This window comes from Haliotis rufescens, unplaced genomic scaffold (assembly GCF_023055435.1).
Source record: "Haliotis rufescens isolate VD_foot unplaced genomic scaffold, xgHalRufe1.0.p SCAF_9, whole genome shotgun sequence".
Taxonomy (NCBI): Eukaryota; Metazoa; Mollusca; class Gastropoda; order Lepetellida; family Haliotidae; genus Haliotis; species Haliotis rufescens.
The window spans coordinates 17,692,700-17,709,184 of record NW_025964383.1 but is presented as its reverse complement, the minus strand read 5'-3'; the positions used below and the strand labels follow the sequence as shown (position 1 = coordinate 17,709,184).

At 38.5% G+C, this 16,485-nt stretch overlaps 1 protein-coding gene across 3 annotated transcripts; it reads right to left on the bottom strand.

Moving 5' to 3' along the window:
• Positions 1 to 1,390: 1,390 nt before the first annotated feature.
• On the bottom strand, positions 1,391 to 14,507 carry LOC124119834. 3 transcript variants are annotated; one of them, XM_046482487.2, is made up of 5 exons: positions 14,406 to 14,506; positions 13,481 to 13,628; positions 12,570 to 12,685; positions 3,816 to 3,891; positions 1,391 to 1,581 (listed from the first exon to the last, which is right to left on the bottom strand). In XM_046482487.2, exons 1-5 carry the CDS (start codon positions 14,446 to 14,448, stop codon positions 1,476 to 1,478), a joined length of 489 nt encoding a protein of 162 aa, XP_046338443.2. In that variant the 5' UTR covers positions 14,449 to 14,506; the 3' UTR covers positions 1,391 to 1,475. The 3 variants fall into 3 exon arrangements, with proteins under 3 accessions (XP_046338443.2, XP_046338444.2, XP_048246822.1); XM_046482488.2 differs by lacking the exons at positions 12,570 to 12,685; positions 13,481 to 13,628 and adding exons at positions 4,096 to 4,211; positions 5,007 to 5,154 and having other exon boundaries at positions 14,406 to 14,486; XM_048390865.1 differs by lacking the exons at positions 1,391 to 1,581; positions 3,816 to 3,891 and adding exons at positions 9,217 to 9,407; positions 12,285 to 12,360 and having other exon boundaries at positions 14,406 to 14,507.
• Positions 14,508 to 16,485: the final 1,978 nt, after the last annotated feature.

The window sequence follows — 16,485 nt, the reverse complement described above, 5'->3', positions numbered from 1 at the left end:
GGGCGGTCAGGTAGCCTAGTGGTTAAAGCGTTCGCTCGTCACGCCGAAGACCCGGGTTCGAATCTCGACATGGGTACAATGTGTGAAGCCCATCTCTGGTGTCCCCCGCCGTGATATTGCTGGAATATTGTTAAAAGCGGCGTAAAACCAAACTCGCTCACTCACTTTGAGCCGTTGACAAGCAACGAGATTCGCAAATGTACAAGTATTTCAATTCTTCCTTAAAACCATATAATGATGTGAGAACGAATGTCCTTTTATATTTCGAATATCCTTTGGACCCCAGTGACGGTTAGACACTGACCATCAACTGTGTATCATTCAACCCTTACTTTGCACCCATAGACTTCCAACCGTATGTGGATACTTTATATTCCAATGCTTCCTTCAAAGCCAGTGATATTGTGGTTATGGAACACAATGAGTGGCTTCGATATTTCAACATTGCCTTTGACTGTTTGACAACGTCTTACCAGAATATGTTCTAGCTTGCCTTTGAAACCTTTGATTGGGACGTGTGTCTTGAATATCTTTCAACTTTACCATTTAATCAGGTGACGATAACAACGATAAAACTGTCAATACCATTTATCAATAAACGAAATGATGGTAGTGCTGCAGACATATTTAATGTAAAATAAAACCTCCTGTTCCATGTTTTTTTGGACCAATAGTTTTAAACTGGTTTATTGGCATATACATCTAACCAACCATATCCAACGAACCAAACATTCCTGTAGGCAGAATATACATATGTAGTAAACAAGTATGGATATCTGGTGCCAAAGTGTGCCACGCGTTAATGTTTAGTTTTGTAATCGTCGGACGTATTGTTATGATGTAGTAGTAGTAGTAGTAGTAGTAGTAGTAGTAGTAGTAGTAGTAGTTAGTGTTCTTTGACTGATCTACGCATCCCGAAATGAGCACATAATATCTAATACAAAGTATTGGTATCACTGTCTTTTGTTAAATTATACTGAGTATGTTGATGGTCTTAATAAGACTTTAACAAACGGGAGAGGACTTGAATACACTACATAAGACTTTGTGTATGAACATGACATAGAATTTTCAAGCTCAAGTCATAAGTTTGCTAAATGCTACTTGGACAATAAAAAGCATGAAAGAGGCATGACTTCTGATGTTGGCATGCGTCTTGACCCTTATGATATTACGCATGCGCACGGACAGTGTCTAAAACGCGAGAAAATGAATTGTCGCATTCTCGCGATTTCGTGTTTTGTGGCCTAATTTGACAAGTCCAGATTGCGGGATTGCGAGATTTTGCATCATGTGCAAATGTCGCATTCTCGCGTTGTCGACATTTGACAAAAAGTGTTATGTACCAGAAACACAGGCATGCTACTAGAATGCTAAAGAAACGATGGTCGAAATTCAGACTCATTTATTAAGATTCAAACATAACATGATGTTTTGCTCCACTATTATCGGAAGGTGTGTTTGCATGGATACGTCTAAGGAAAAACACCCAAAATCAGCTGCCGGAAGATGGCGCCAGTGGTGTTGGTGCACTTTCTGAGATTGCTCACATTTTGGTCAGCACACTCAGCAAAAGCACGACTGAAACAGAATAAACATATTTAGTAAATAATAACATGTATATTGTACATCTTGTTGCCAAATATGGCACTCGCGTTAATGGAGAGATTTGATACATATATTGCAATTATCTCGTCACAAGTGTCTTTTTTATTATAATAATAAAGGTGCAAATTTGTTATTTAGGTCAACTTAAGGGAGGAAAACCGGAAGTGAGGCAGGTCTTAGATGATGTTTCCACTACGAAGAGAAATATTTTGCTTGGTCCAACAAATGTATCCCCGAATGCCTGTCTCAAAGATTTACCGTTACCCTTAATGCTAAGAAGGAAAGGTCTTTCTTTATATTCACAAATATCTCAGACAAATGGCATTAAGACCATGTGAAATCTAAAAACTCAGCGGATTGGCTTGAATTGTTTACTCTCAGAAAAAAACAAAGTTCAATCATGTCAGAACATTTGATTGTTTAACTTAGTACACCACTATCCAAACTTCAGGACATACTTAATACCTTGATCAATAGGGCATTTGTCACTAGTGAGTGAGTGAGTTGGGTTTAACGCAACTTTTAACAGAATTGCAATTATATCACGGGAAGTCAGCTTAGTGTTGGAGGAGAGCCCAAAGTGATTCAGGTAATACTATGGTGCTGACAACCTAGGAACATAATCGAAGGAACATCATCGAACTCACAATCGTAGGTCTCGTGTGTGCCCAAGTGGCGTAAAAGCATACTCACTCAGATACTCATATATATATATATATATGGGGCATTGTGTCGATGCTGACAGTAACACCAACACTGGGACCATCACACTTGGGGAACCTGCTTACAGTTAGAGCTGCCCCGTCAAGATCCGGGGTAGAATTGGTCTTCAGCAACCCATGCTTTCCGTAAAAGGAGACTATGCTTGTCGTAAGAGGGGACTAACGGGATCGGGTGGTCAGGCTCGCTGACTTGGTTGATGCATGTCATCGTATCCCTATTGCGTGGATCGATGCTCGTGATATCAATCACTGGGTTGTCTGGTTCTGACTCGATTATTTACAGACCGCCGTCATAAAGCTGGAATATTGCTGAGTGCGGCGTAAAACAACAAACCAACCAACTACAGCTAGAGTAAGTCACTGTTTAGATACTTGCTGGAAGCTGATATATTGGTCTTAAAGTCAAACGAAAGTCCATCAGTTGGTGGTGTGATTTTTGCCAGTTGTTCTATTCACCCACAATTGAAGCATTAATGCAGGTGCAACCTGTACAGTCTCCGTGCATAATTTCACTTTGTAACAACATTTTATTAGTATCTCTTCATGCACTAGTTGGAGATTCCTCATAACCATATTTATTTCTTTGTTTAACGCCACACTCAGTAATACCCCAGCTATTGAGTATTTTATTCTGTGAAGGACCTCAAATCGGAAGGATAATTTCACCGTCCCTATAGCCATTCTACTGAAAATTCCAAAGACCTAATTATCAATTTAGATATCTTTTGATAGGGTAATTGTGCGTTATCGCACGTGCCCTGACGTTTATGCCTGACACCGGACTGATGTCTTGCAAAGATCCAGTAAGTTTACGTGCATCACGAATGCATTTACGAATGGTCCTTGGCAGTCGTCTACATTTCATGAACGTATTGGACACTTCAAAGGGCCATATGTCCGTACAGACACCACATGTCGTCACACATCCACATAGCGAGACTGTGTACATGCCAGTTAGAATTAATTCCTTGTGAGGAAATACGAGGTAATTGAAGTCGCACAGAAACGTTCCGAATGTATCTATCGTCTGAACTTCCGGTACCTACGGTCAATACTCCTTGCATTGAAATGTCACTTTCTGTCGTCTTCATCGTCGTTTATTCTTAGAAAGGTGAATTCTTCCTCGAATGTTATTCTTCACCAGAACTTACAGACGATACTGTGCACAGACAGGCATTTATGACGGAACCGATCGCAGATCGAAAACGCATGTTTTTCACAATTAACGCAGAACGGCCGTCATTTTGTGACAAAGGGAATCCTATTTCACCTCTTATCAATTCACCTGTAGATGTACACAATAAACAGTTCACCTATCCATGTATGTTATAATTCGGATTCAAGATGTACGCATTGTATAGTCTATCAATCCATATGTTTTATCTAGACATCTAGATGTACAGAAGGTATAGTTAATCTACATGACTAAGTTGTCTTAAGGTATTATTCAGTAGATGTCAATGGACACTTGTACAGTCACCCTACCTGTCTTGTTGTGAACATGAAACAACAGTCTCCGGCAATTCTTCACTGGTCCAACATGACGCCTCTCCCTCGATTTCTGTAACAGAAAGATTTGATGAATTCAACACATAACATCTGATAGTTGTTTATGAAGTTCTTGTTAAAAACATCTGCCATAGTAAGTCGTAGAAATCTAGGATAACATTGTCAATTAATTTAAGGAATCAACATGTCAATCAAGGTGGTACACGGGCTAACATTTCAGAAGCAGCTGCTCATAGAAAACTGGACATGCGTATACCTGGTTTGTGGCTACAGAAGGTATTGAGGGCAATGTTCAGCTCTTCAACTGTGAAACGTGATCTTCTCATAGACCATGGTCGTTGGCATTCATCTGCTGTTGTCAATGTCTGCTGGCTGGAAAGAGAAAATATTTATTGCAAGTCTTTCTGCCTAACATTCGAATTATATTCTCAAGGTAGAATGTAAGTCGTTGGTAATTCAGTTAATGTGTATGTGTGCCAACCTCTTCATTATCAATGCTGCGGTGGTTCGGTAAAAATAATAACAGCTTTATCAATATGGCACATTAAACAATAGTTAGTAAGAAGTTGTCATATTTACAAAATGACTCGTGTAACTTTATCCGACTTCTACTATGTAAGCATATCACATACGGTTGGGATTGCAAGGTTACGATTAATGAGTGTAATGATTGCTCGAACAACCAATGCATAGCAACTGTTCATGTCTCCATGGCAGTACAAAGATCAAGAGTTGACATCAATAACACTCTAGGCTATCGGAGAGTTACGATATACATAATTACTAGTATTATGCACAACCACCAGTAGCTAAAGTGATGACGTAAATCCTGCTGGGGTATCATGCAGGAAGTCTCCATGATCCCCAGCGAGGTGTCCTAGCTTTGGTTACCAGTGGTCATTAGCCCGTGTTTTAAAAATGTATACATGATATTGTTATGTTCAAATATGTTTCATAAATTGTTTATAAATATAACTTTGCATAAATGACTCAATTGTAAACTTATTAACTTGGATTCGACGCAATATGGCTGGAAAAATGCCGATGCAACGTTAAATTTTAACGTACTCACTCACTCGTCAGAGGTTGACTATTACTTTCTCTGAAAGGAAACAGCTTAACAATTATTGTTTTTAAAAGATTTGATCAGCGAATTACGATACTAACCTGCAGTCAAGGCTCAGTTTGCCATCTTCGATAAGATTGCTAAACCTTGGTCTTTGCATGATCCCCAATATTTGTGCATAAACGTTCTGACATGCACTAGATGTAGCTGGTACAATCTGTCTCCTCGTAGGCCACTCTAGACCGGACACTGGAAGGTCACACAGAGAAGAATATAATTGTCAGCGAAGGTACTATTGCCGAAATAGTCTTTACCAAGACTTCAATATAATGTAGTATGTATCGTACAATTTTGCTCGTGGTAAAATACATGATAGGAAACTTGCATAAAAGCGACAAAAACCTTTCCGTATTCAACAAAAGTCTCGATTGTACGATTCCGACGATATCACGAGCATGTGTTGATGAATCCATATCAACTAGTGATTAAACGCTGTTGTAGTGGATTTATTATATATGAAGATAAAAGTATGAGGGGTTATGTACGGGATTTAATATATCAACAAAAAGTCCCCATTTCACGTTGAAGCCATGTATTGTATTATTTCTTCTGGCAATACATTCTTCGACATAATATTAATATAATAATAATAATAATAATAATAATAATAATAATAATAATAATAATAATAATAATAACTTTTATGAATTTAGAGAAGCAGGCCTTTAACCATTTTATACTCATATGTCAATGTGCCGTTTTGCTGCTATTACAATATTATTAAGAAAGATGTTATTAAGAATCCCAAAAGAATTTCTTTCTTAGTAAATTGATCAATATTGTACATCCGTTAAGAATTGTTTTAGATCCCCCCAAAAGTTGTTGACAATTATGCATTCTCGAGTTGTGACACATATATGTCACATATATGTCAACTTGCGTCCACACAAAGTGACCACATCGACGAAATCATTGCATGTAATGTTAAACGCCGCTTTTAACAGTTTTCTGTTATAGACCAGTGTAATGAGGTAGCGTGGTAAGGATTATAATGAGGATGTATCTGGGATTTAAATCAACGATCATTATGTGCTGGCTGGCATGCTTATGGTATGCAACTCGTTCCTTTAGTCTGCAATGTATACATACTGAAACATGCTACAATATAATGGTTACCTACCAGATGAGAGGAGAACAGCAGCAACACACATCACAAACTTCATCCTGGCAGCATGCAGTCGATGTGCTCGATGTCACAGAACATCTCAGGTTTTTATATAAGAAGTATTCAGAAAAGATAATGGTTTTTCCAATTTGTTTCAATTGCAAGAGTAATCATCCTTCCAAGTCATTTGTCAACTGAAAAGGTTACGAGGAATTCCGTAAACTGAATAATACGCCCACAATTATTCGAATTTCCTATAAATCTGTATAACGACTTAATTTGATGGAACAATAGGGAGAGACATTCAACTGAGACATTTACATTTCAAAGGGGCGTGAACACCCAACTGACTACTGCTAAATATCCCCATGGAATTTCGAAGAAAAATAGGTTGTCAACAGTGATGTGCCTTGACCTGACTTTCATATTGCAATTTAGCAATGATTCATGTATTGCGATATGTACCACAATATAGTGCATTTTAGCAGTAATTTGTTGAACATGAATAACCCCCACCCCCAACCCCTGCACATTTTTGACATCTTTGTATTCTGTGGGATGTTGCTATGGTCACAAAACATGCGTAAAGACACATTATATAGAGGAAACTAGTCGCCAAACAATTCGCCTTTTCGATCAAAGAAAACGATTCCTTTATTTTCATAATTGAATTCGATTTGTCACATATCACATGCTTGTGTAAAGTTTTCTATCAGGTGTTTTTGTTTGTTTGGTTTTTGTTAAAAGCCGCACTCAACTGTATTCCAGCTATATGACGGCGGTCTGTTAATAATCGAGACAATCCAGTGATTGACATCATGAGCATCGATCTACATAATAGGGATACAGTGACATGCATCAACCAAGTCAGCGAGCCTGACCACCCTGCCTCGTGTGAAGATATGCAGGATGTTGGAAAAACACAATATACCGGTATTTTCAAAACATACTGTGATAGTATTCATTAGTATTGTCGTAAGAGGTGGTTGTCCCAAGAGGCGACTAACGGGATCGGGTGGTCAGACTCGCTGACTTGGTTGATGCATGTCATCGTATACCTGTTTTCCTGACATCAGATCGAGACTTGGCACATTGCCTTAAATACGTAATGTCAGCGATAATACATACCAGTCGAAACTGATGACTAAAACCGTCAGCGTTGTTTTATATTCACTTCGAGTAGTTAGTTTTATACCAGTCCGACATTTTTTGGCCATTTGAAATTGTGATAGTGGCAATAAATATAATATATTTAGGCCCCTTAATCAGTTGTTGATCACTCTTCATATTAATGCACTAGCTAAGTACCTGTTCTGAAGAACTCATTCATATTTCAACTCTCCCTTGAAATCCCCTGACAACGAGGCACATCTCTTTATACTTCAACTCTCCCTTTGAGCCGATGACAAGCAACGAGATTCGCAAATGTACAAGTATTTCAATTCTTCCATTAAACCATATAATGATGTGAGAACGAATGTCCTTTTATATTTTGAATATCCTTTGGGCCCCAGTGACGGTTAGACACTGATCATCAACTGTGTATCATTTAACCCTTACTTTGCACCCATAGACTTCCAACCGTATGTGGATACTTTATATTCCAATGCTTCCTTCAAAGCCAGTGATATTGTGGTTATGGAACACAATGAGTGGCTTCGATATTTCAACATTGCCTTGAAATCTCCTGACAACGAGGCACATCTTTTTATACTTCAACTCTCCCTTTGAGCCGTTGGGGGCGGTCAGGTAGCCTAGTGGTTAAAGCGTTCGCTCGTCACGCCGAAGACCCGGGTTCGAATCTCGACATGGGTACAATGTGTGAAGCCCATCTCTGGTGTCCCCCGCCGTGATATTGCTGGAATATTGTTAAAAGCGGCGTAAAACCAAACTCGCTCACTCACTTTGAGCCGTTGACAAGCAACGAGATTCGCAAATGTACAAGTATTTCAATTCTTCCTTAAAACCATATAATGATGTGAAAACGAATGTCCTTTTATATTTCGAATATCCTTTGGACCCCAGTGACGGTTAGACACTGACCATCAACTGTATATCATTCAACCCTCACTTTGCACCCATAGACTTCCAACCGTATGTGGATACTATATATTTCAACGCTTCCTTCAATGCCAGTGATTTTGTGGTCATGGAACACAATGAGTGGCTTCGATATTTCAACATTGCCTTTGACTGTTTGACAAAGACTTTCCAGAATATGTTCTAGCTTGCCTTTGAAACCTTTGATTGGGACGTGTGTCTTGATTATCTTTCAACTTTACCATTTAATCAGATGACGAAAACAACGACAAAATTGTCAATACCATTTTGAAATAAACGAAATGATGGTAGTGCTGCAGACATATTTAATGTAAAATTAAACCTCCTGTTCCATGTTGTTTTGGACCAATAATTTTTAAATGGTTTATTGGCATATAAATCTAACCAACCAGATCCAACGAACCAAACATTCCTGTAGGCAGAATGTAAACAAGTATGCATAACTGCTGCCAAAGTGTGCCACGCGTTAATGTTTAGTTTTGTAATCGTCGGACGTATTGTTATGATGTAGTAGTAGTAGTAGTAGTAGTAGTAGTAGTAGTAGTAGTAGTAGTAGTAGTAGTAGTAGTTAGTGTTCTTTGACTGATGTACGCATCTTCCCGAAATGAACACATAATATCTAATATCAAAGTATTGGTATCACTGTCTTTTGTTAAATTATACTGAGTATGTTGATGGTCTTAATTAGACTGTAACAAACGGGAGAGGACTTGAATACACTACAGAAGACATTGTGTATGAACATTACATAGAATTTTCAAGCTCAAGTCATAAGTTTGCTAAATGCTACTTGGACAATAGAGAGCATGAAAGAGGCATGACAACAGGACTTCTGATGTGGGCATGCGACTTGACCCTTATGATATTACGCATGCGCACGGACAGCGTCTAAATCGCGAGAAAATGAATTGTCGCATTCTCGCGATTTCGTGTTTTTGTGGCCTAATTTGACAAGTCCAGATTGCAGGATTGCGAGATTTTGCATCATGTCCAAATGTCGCATTCTTGCGTTGTCGACATTTGACAAAAAGTGCTATGTACCAGAAACACAGGCATGCTACTAGAATGCTAAAGAAACGATGGTCGAAATTCAGACTAATTTATTAAGATTCAAACATAACATGATGTTTTGCTCCACTTTTATCGGAGGGTGTGTTTGCATGGATACGTCTAAGGAAAAATATCCAAAATCAGTTGCCGGAAGATGGCGCCAGTAGTGTTGGTACACTCTGTGAGATTGCTCACATTTTGGTCAGCACACTCAGCAAAAGCACGCCTGAAACAGAATAAACATATTTAGTAAATAATAACATGTATATTGTACATCTTGTCGCCAAATATGGCACTCGCGTAAATGGAGAGATTTGATTCATATATTGCAATTATCTCGTCACAAGTGTCTTTTTTATAATAATCAAGGTGCAAATTTGTTATTAAAGTCAACTTAAGGCAGGAAAACAGGAACTGAGGCAGGTCTTTGATGATGTTTCCACTACAAAGAGAAATATTTTGCTTGGTCCAACAAATGTACCCCCGAATGCCTGTCTCAAAGATTTACCATTACCCTTAATGCTAAGAAGGAAGGTCTTTCTTTACATTCACAAGTATCTCAGACAAATGGCATTAAGACCATGTGAAATCTAAAAACGGAATGGCTTGAATTATTTACTCTCAGAAAACAACAAAGTTCAATCATGTCAGAACATTTGATTGTTTAACTTAGTACACCACTATCCCAACTTCAGGAACTACTTCATACCTTGATCAATACCGCATTGGTCACGAGTGAGCGTGTAGGGTTTAACGCCGCTTTTAACAGTATTCCAGTTATATCACGGCGAGTCAGCTTAATGTGGGAGGAAAGCCCAAAGTGATTCAGGTATGGTGCTGACAACCTAGAAGCATAATCGGGGAGAACCTGGATTCGAACTCACAATCATAGGTTTCTTGCGTGCCCAAGGGACGCAACTCTGCACAGCGAATGGCGGCGCCTTAGATGATTGGGCCACCCCTGTCCCCCATTTGTCACTAACGTGGTGACCATTTATATAGATTCATAACTATTTCCAAAGGGTCAGGATAATGTGGCAATACTGAAAGCAAATATCATCTGTGGTTTGCTGAGAAAACAAAATGTGAAATATAAGTATTCGACTTCGCTTGTGCATAACGTCTATAGGAAGTTTGGGGACAGGACATTTAGGCAAGAAAAAGGCATCCTCATGGGCGTCCAATTTGCTTCCACCTTGATGAGATGTATATTTGTGCATATAAATCGGAATTTCTGCTTGGACTGGCAAAATGAAAACATTTGGCTGAGAGTGTTTCTCTGACGCTTCATGAATATAGATTTATCAGATCGATCAGTAATGGTCTAATAACCACAATCCGATAGTGGTTCATAAACACATGATTTAACAGCCGTTTTCTTTTGATTACAGGAACGAATTTACGGTTTAAAGTAATTTATAAGAATTTTTTTTTTCTTCAAATTTGACGCATCAGTGACTTATTGTTGCTTTTATCCGCCTATCATTGAGTGTTAACATTTGGCCGTATATATATATATAAGTGCAAATTATATATATTTAGGCACACCCCGCCGTGATATTGCTGGAAATTGCTGAAAGCGGCGTAAAACCATACTCACTTACATACTCATATATACAGGGGCATTGTGTCGATGCTGTTAGTAACACGAACACTGGGACCATCACACTTGGGGTATCTGCTTATAGTTAGAGCAGCCCCGTGAAGATCCGGGGTAGAATTGGTCTTCAGCAACCGTGCTTGTCGTAAAAGGAGACTATGCTTGTCGTAAGAGGCGACAAACGGGATCGGTGGTCAGGCTCGCTGACTTGGTTGATGCTTGTCATCGTATCCCAATTGCGTGGATCGATGCTCATGATATCAACCACTGGGTTGTCTGGTCCAGACTCGATTATTTACAGACCGCCGTCATATAGCTGGAATATTGCAGAGTGCGGCGTAAAACAACAAGCAAACCAACTACAGTAAGTCACTGTTTAGATACTTGCTGGAAGCTGATATATTGGTCTTAAAGTCAAACGGAAGTCCATCAGTTGGTGGTGTGATTTTTGCCAGTTATTCTATTCACTCACAATTGAAGCATTAATGCAGGTGCAACCTGTACAATCTCCGTGCATAATTTCACTTTGTAACTACAAATTTAATTAGTATCTCTTCATGCACTAGTTTGAGATTTCTCATAACCATATTTATTTTTTTGTTTAACGCCACACTCAGCAATATCCCAGCTATTGAGTATTTTATTCTGTGAAGGACCACAAATCGGAAGGATAATTTCACCGTCCCTATAGCCATTATACTTTAAAAAATTCCAAAGACCTAATTATCAATTTAGATATCTTTTGATAGGGTAATTGTGCGTTATCGCACGCACCCTGACGTTTATGCCTGACACCGGACTGATGTCTTGCAAAGATCCAGTAAGTTTACGTGCATCACGAATGCATTTACAAATGATCCATAGAAGTCGTCTACATTTCATGAAAGTATTGGACACTTCAAGGGGCCATATGTCCGTAGAGACACCACATATCGTCACACATCCACATAGCGACACTGTGTACATGCCAGTTAGAATTAATTCCTTGTGAGGAAATACGAGGTAATTGAAGTCGCACAGAAACGTTCCGAATGTATTTATCGTCTGAACTTCCGGTACCTACGATCAATACTCCTTGCATTGAAATGTCACTTTCTGTCGTCTTCATCGTTATTTATTCTTAGAAAGGTGAATTCTTCCTCGAATATTATTCTTCACCAGAACTTACAGACGATACTGTGCACAGACAGGCATTTATGACGGAACCGATCGCAGATCGAAAACGCATGTTTTTCACAATTAACGCAGAACGGCCGTCATTTTGTGACAAAGGGAATCCTAGTTCACCTCTTATCATTTCACCTGTAGATGTACACAATAAACAGTTCACCTATGCATGTATGTTTTAATTCGGCTTCAAGATGTACGCATTGTGTAGTCTATCAATCCATATGTTTTATCTAGACATCTAGATGTACAGAAGGTATAGTTAATCTGCCTGTGTAGGTTGTCTTTAGGTATTTATTCAGTAGATGTCAATGGACACTTGTACAGTCACCCTACCTGTCTCGTTGTGCACATGAAACAAGAGTGTCCGACAATTCTTCACTGGTCCAACATGACGCCTCTCTCTCGATTTCTGTAACAGAAAGATTTGATGAATTCAACACATAACATCTGATAGTTGTTTATGAAGGTCTTGTAAAGTTAAACACATCTGCCATAGTAAATCGTAGTAATCTTGGATAACATTGTCAATAAATTTAAGGAATCAACATGTCAATCAAGGTGGTACACGGACTAACATTTCAGAAGCAGCTGCTCATAGAAAACTGGACATGCGTATACCTGGTTTGTGGCTACAGAAGGTATTGAGGGCAATGTTCAGCTGTTCAACTTTGAAAAGTGATCTTCTCAAAGACCATGGTCGTTGGCATTCATCTGCTGCTGTCAATGTCTGCTGGCTGGAAAGAGAAAATATTTATTGCAAGTCTTTCTGCCTAACATTCGAATTATATTCTGACGGTAGAATGTAAGTCGTTGGTATTTCAGTTAATTTGTATGTGTGCCAACCTCTTCATTATCAATGCTGCGGTGGTTCGGTGAAAATAATAACAGCTTTATCAATATGGCACATTAAATAATAGTTAGTAAGAAGTTGTCATATTTACAAAATGACTCGTGTAACTTTATCCGACTTCTACTATGTAGGCATATCACATACGGTTGGGATTGCAAGGTTACGATTAATGAGTGTAATGATTGCTCGAAGAACCAATGCATCGCAAATGTTCATGTCTCCATGGCAGTACAAATATCAAGAATTGACATCAATAACACTCTAGGCTATCGGAGAGTTACGATATACATAATTACTAGTATTATGCACAACCACCAGTAGCTAAAGTGATGACGTAAATCCTGCTGGGGTATCATGCAGGAAGTCCCCATGATCCCCAGCGAGGTGTCCTAGCTTTGGTTACGAGTGGTCATTAGCCCGTGTTTTAAAAATGTATACATGATATTGTTATGTTCAAATATGTTTCATAAATTGTTTTTAAATATAACTTTGCATAAATGACTCAATTGTAAACTTATTAACTTGGACTCGACGCAATATGGCTGGAAAAATGCCGATGCAACGTTAAATTTTAACTTACTCACTCACTCGTCAGAGGTTGACTATTACTTTCTCTGAAAGGAAACAGCTTAACAATTATTGTTTTTAAAAGATTTGATCAGCGAATTACGATACTAACCTGCAGTCAAGGCTCAGTTTGCCATCTCCAATAAGATTGCTAAACCTTGGTCTTTGCATGATCCCCAATATTTGTGCATAAACGTTCTGACATGCACTAGATGTAGCTGGTACAATCTGTCTCCTCGTAGGCCACTCTAAACCGGACACTGGAAGGTCACACAGAGAAGAATATAATTGTCAGCGAAGGTACTATTGCCGTAATAGTCTTTACCAAGACTTCAATATAATGTAGTATGTATCGCACAATTTTGCTGGTGGTAAAATACATTATAGGAAACTTGCATAAAAGCGACAAAAACCTTTCCGTATTCAACAAAAGTCTCGATTGTACGATTCCGACGATATCACGAGCATGTGTTGATGAATCCATATCAACTAGTGATTAAACGCTGTTGTAGCGGATTTATTATATATGAAGATAAAAGTATGAGGGGTTATGTAATATGTAATATATCAACAAAAGTCCCCATTTCACGTTGAAGCGATGTGTTGTTTTATTTCTTCTGGCAATAAATTTTGCTGCTATTACAATATTATTGAGAAAGATGTTATTAAGCACCCCAAAAGACTTATTATCAATATTGTACATCAGTTAAGAATTGTTTTAGATCCAACAAAAAATTGTTGACAATTATGCATTCTCGAGAAACACAGTAAATCGTGACACATATATGTCAACTAGCGTCCACACAAAGTGACCACATCGACGGAATCATTGCATGTGATGTTAAACGCGGCTTTTAACAGTTTTCTGTTATATACCAATGTAATGAGGTAGCGTGGTAAGGATTATGATGAGGATGTATCTGGGATTTAAATCAACGATCACTGTGTGCTGGCTGGCATGCTTATGGTATGCAACTCGTTTCGTTAGTCTGCCATGTATACATACTGAAACATGCTACAGTATAATGGTTACCTACCAGATGAGAGGAGAACAGCCGCAACACACATCACAAACTTCATCCTGGCAGCATGCAGTCAATGTGCTCGTTGTCACAGAACATCCCAGGTTTTTATATAAGAAGTATTCAGAAAAGTTAATGATTTTCCAATTTGTTTCAATTGCAAGAGTAATCATCCTTCCAAGTCATGTGTCAAGTTAAAAGGTTATGAGGAATTCCGTAAACTGAATAATACGCCCACAATTATTCGACTTTCCTATAAATCTGTATAACGACTTAATTTGATGGAACAATAAGGAGAGACATTCAACTGATACATTAACATTTCACAGGGGCGTGAACACCCAACTGACTACAACTAAATATCCCAAAGGAAATTTCGAAGAAGAATAGGTTGTCAACAGTGATGGACCTTGACCTGAATTTCATATTGCAATTTATTGCAATAATGATTCATGTATTGCAATATGTACCACAATATATTGCAGATTAGCAGTAATTTGTTGAACATGAATACCCCCCACCCACCCCCCATCCCTGCACATTTTTGACATCTTTGTATTCTGTGGGATGTTGCTATGGTCACAAAACATGCGTAAAGACACATTATATACAGGAAACTAGTCGCAAAACAATTCGCCTTTTCGATCAGGTGTTTTTGTTTGTTTGTTTGTTGTTAAACGCCGCACTCAACAATATTCCAGCTATATGACGGCGGTCTGTAAATAATCGAGACTGGACCAGACAATCCAGTAATGTACATCATGAGCATCGATCCACGCAATTGGGATACATGACATGCATAAACCAAGTCAGCGAGCGTGACCACCCGATCCCGTTAGTCGCCTCGTGTGAAGATATGCAGGATGTTGGAAAAACACAATATACCGGTATTTTCCAAACATACTGTGATAGTATTCATTAGTATTGGCGTAAGTGGTGGTTGTCACAAGAGGCGACTAACGGGATCGGGTGGTCATACTCGCTGACTTGGTTGATGCATGTCATCGTATCCCTGTTTTCCTGACATCAGATCGAGACTTGGCACATTGCCTTAAATACATAATGTCAGCGATAATACATACCAGTCGATACTGATGACTAAACCTTCAGCGTTGTTTTATATTCACTTCGAGTAGTAAGTTTTATAGCAGTCCGACATTTTTTGGCCATTTGAAATTGTGAATAGTGGCATTAAATATAATATATTTAGGCCCCTTAATCAGTTGTTGATCACCCTTCATATTAATGCACTAGCTAAGTACCTGTTGTGAAGAACGCATTCATATTTCAACTCTCCCTTGAAATCCCCTGACGACGAGGCACATCTTTTAATACTTCAACTCTCCCTTTGAGCCGATGACAAGCAACGAGATTTGCAAATGTACAAGTATTTCAATTCTTACATTAAACCATATAATGATGTGAGAACGAATGTCCTTTTATATTTCGAATGTCCTTTGGACCCCAGTGACGGTAAGACACTGACAATCAACTGTATATCATTCAACGCTTACTTTGCACCATTAGACTTCCAACCGTATGTTGAAACTTTATATTCCAATGCTTCCTTCAAAGCCAGTGATGTTGTGGTCATGGAACACAATGAGTGGCTTCGATATTTCAACATTGCCTTTGACTGTTTGACAACGTCTTACCACAATATGTTCTAGCTTGCCTTTGAAACCTTTGATTGGGACGTGTGTCTTGAATATCTTTCAACTTTACCATTTAATCAGGTGACGATAACAACGATAACACTGTCAATACCATTTGTAAATAAACGAAATGATGGTAGTGCTGCAGACATATTTAATGTAAAATAAAACCTCCTGTTGCATATCTGCTGCCAAAGTGTGCAACGCGTTAATGTTTAGTTTTGTAATCGTCGGACGTATTGTTATGATGTAGTAGTAGTAGTAGTAGTAGTAGTAGTAGTAGCAGTAGTAGTAGTTGTAGTAGTAGTAGTAGTAGTAGTAGTAGTAGTAGTAGTAGTTAGTGTTCTTTGACTGATCTACGCATCTTCCCGAAATGAACACATAATATCTAATATCAAAGTATTGGTATCACTGTCTTTTGTTAAATTATACTGAGTATG

Excerpts from the sequence above, each read along its gene's own strand:
- LOC124119834 (XM_048390865.1), bottom strand. The coding sequence starts at position 14,448 with ATGAAGTTTGTGATGTGTGTTGCGGCTGTTCTCCTCTCATCTG. Across the intron at positions 12,686-13,480 it reads AAACTGAGCCTTGACTGCAG|CCAGCAGACATTGACAGCAG; the intron begins GTTAGTATCGTA and ends TTCTCTTTCCAG. Across the intron at positions 9,408-12,284 it reads TCATGTGCACAACGAGACAG|GCGTGCTTTTGCTGAGTGTG; the intron begins GTAGGGTGACTG and ends ATTCTGTTTCAG.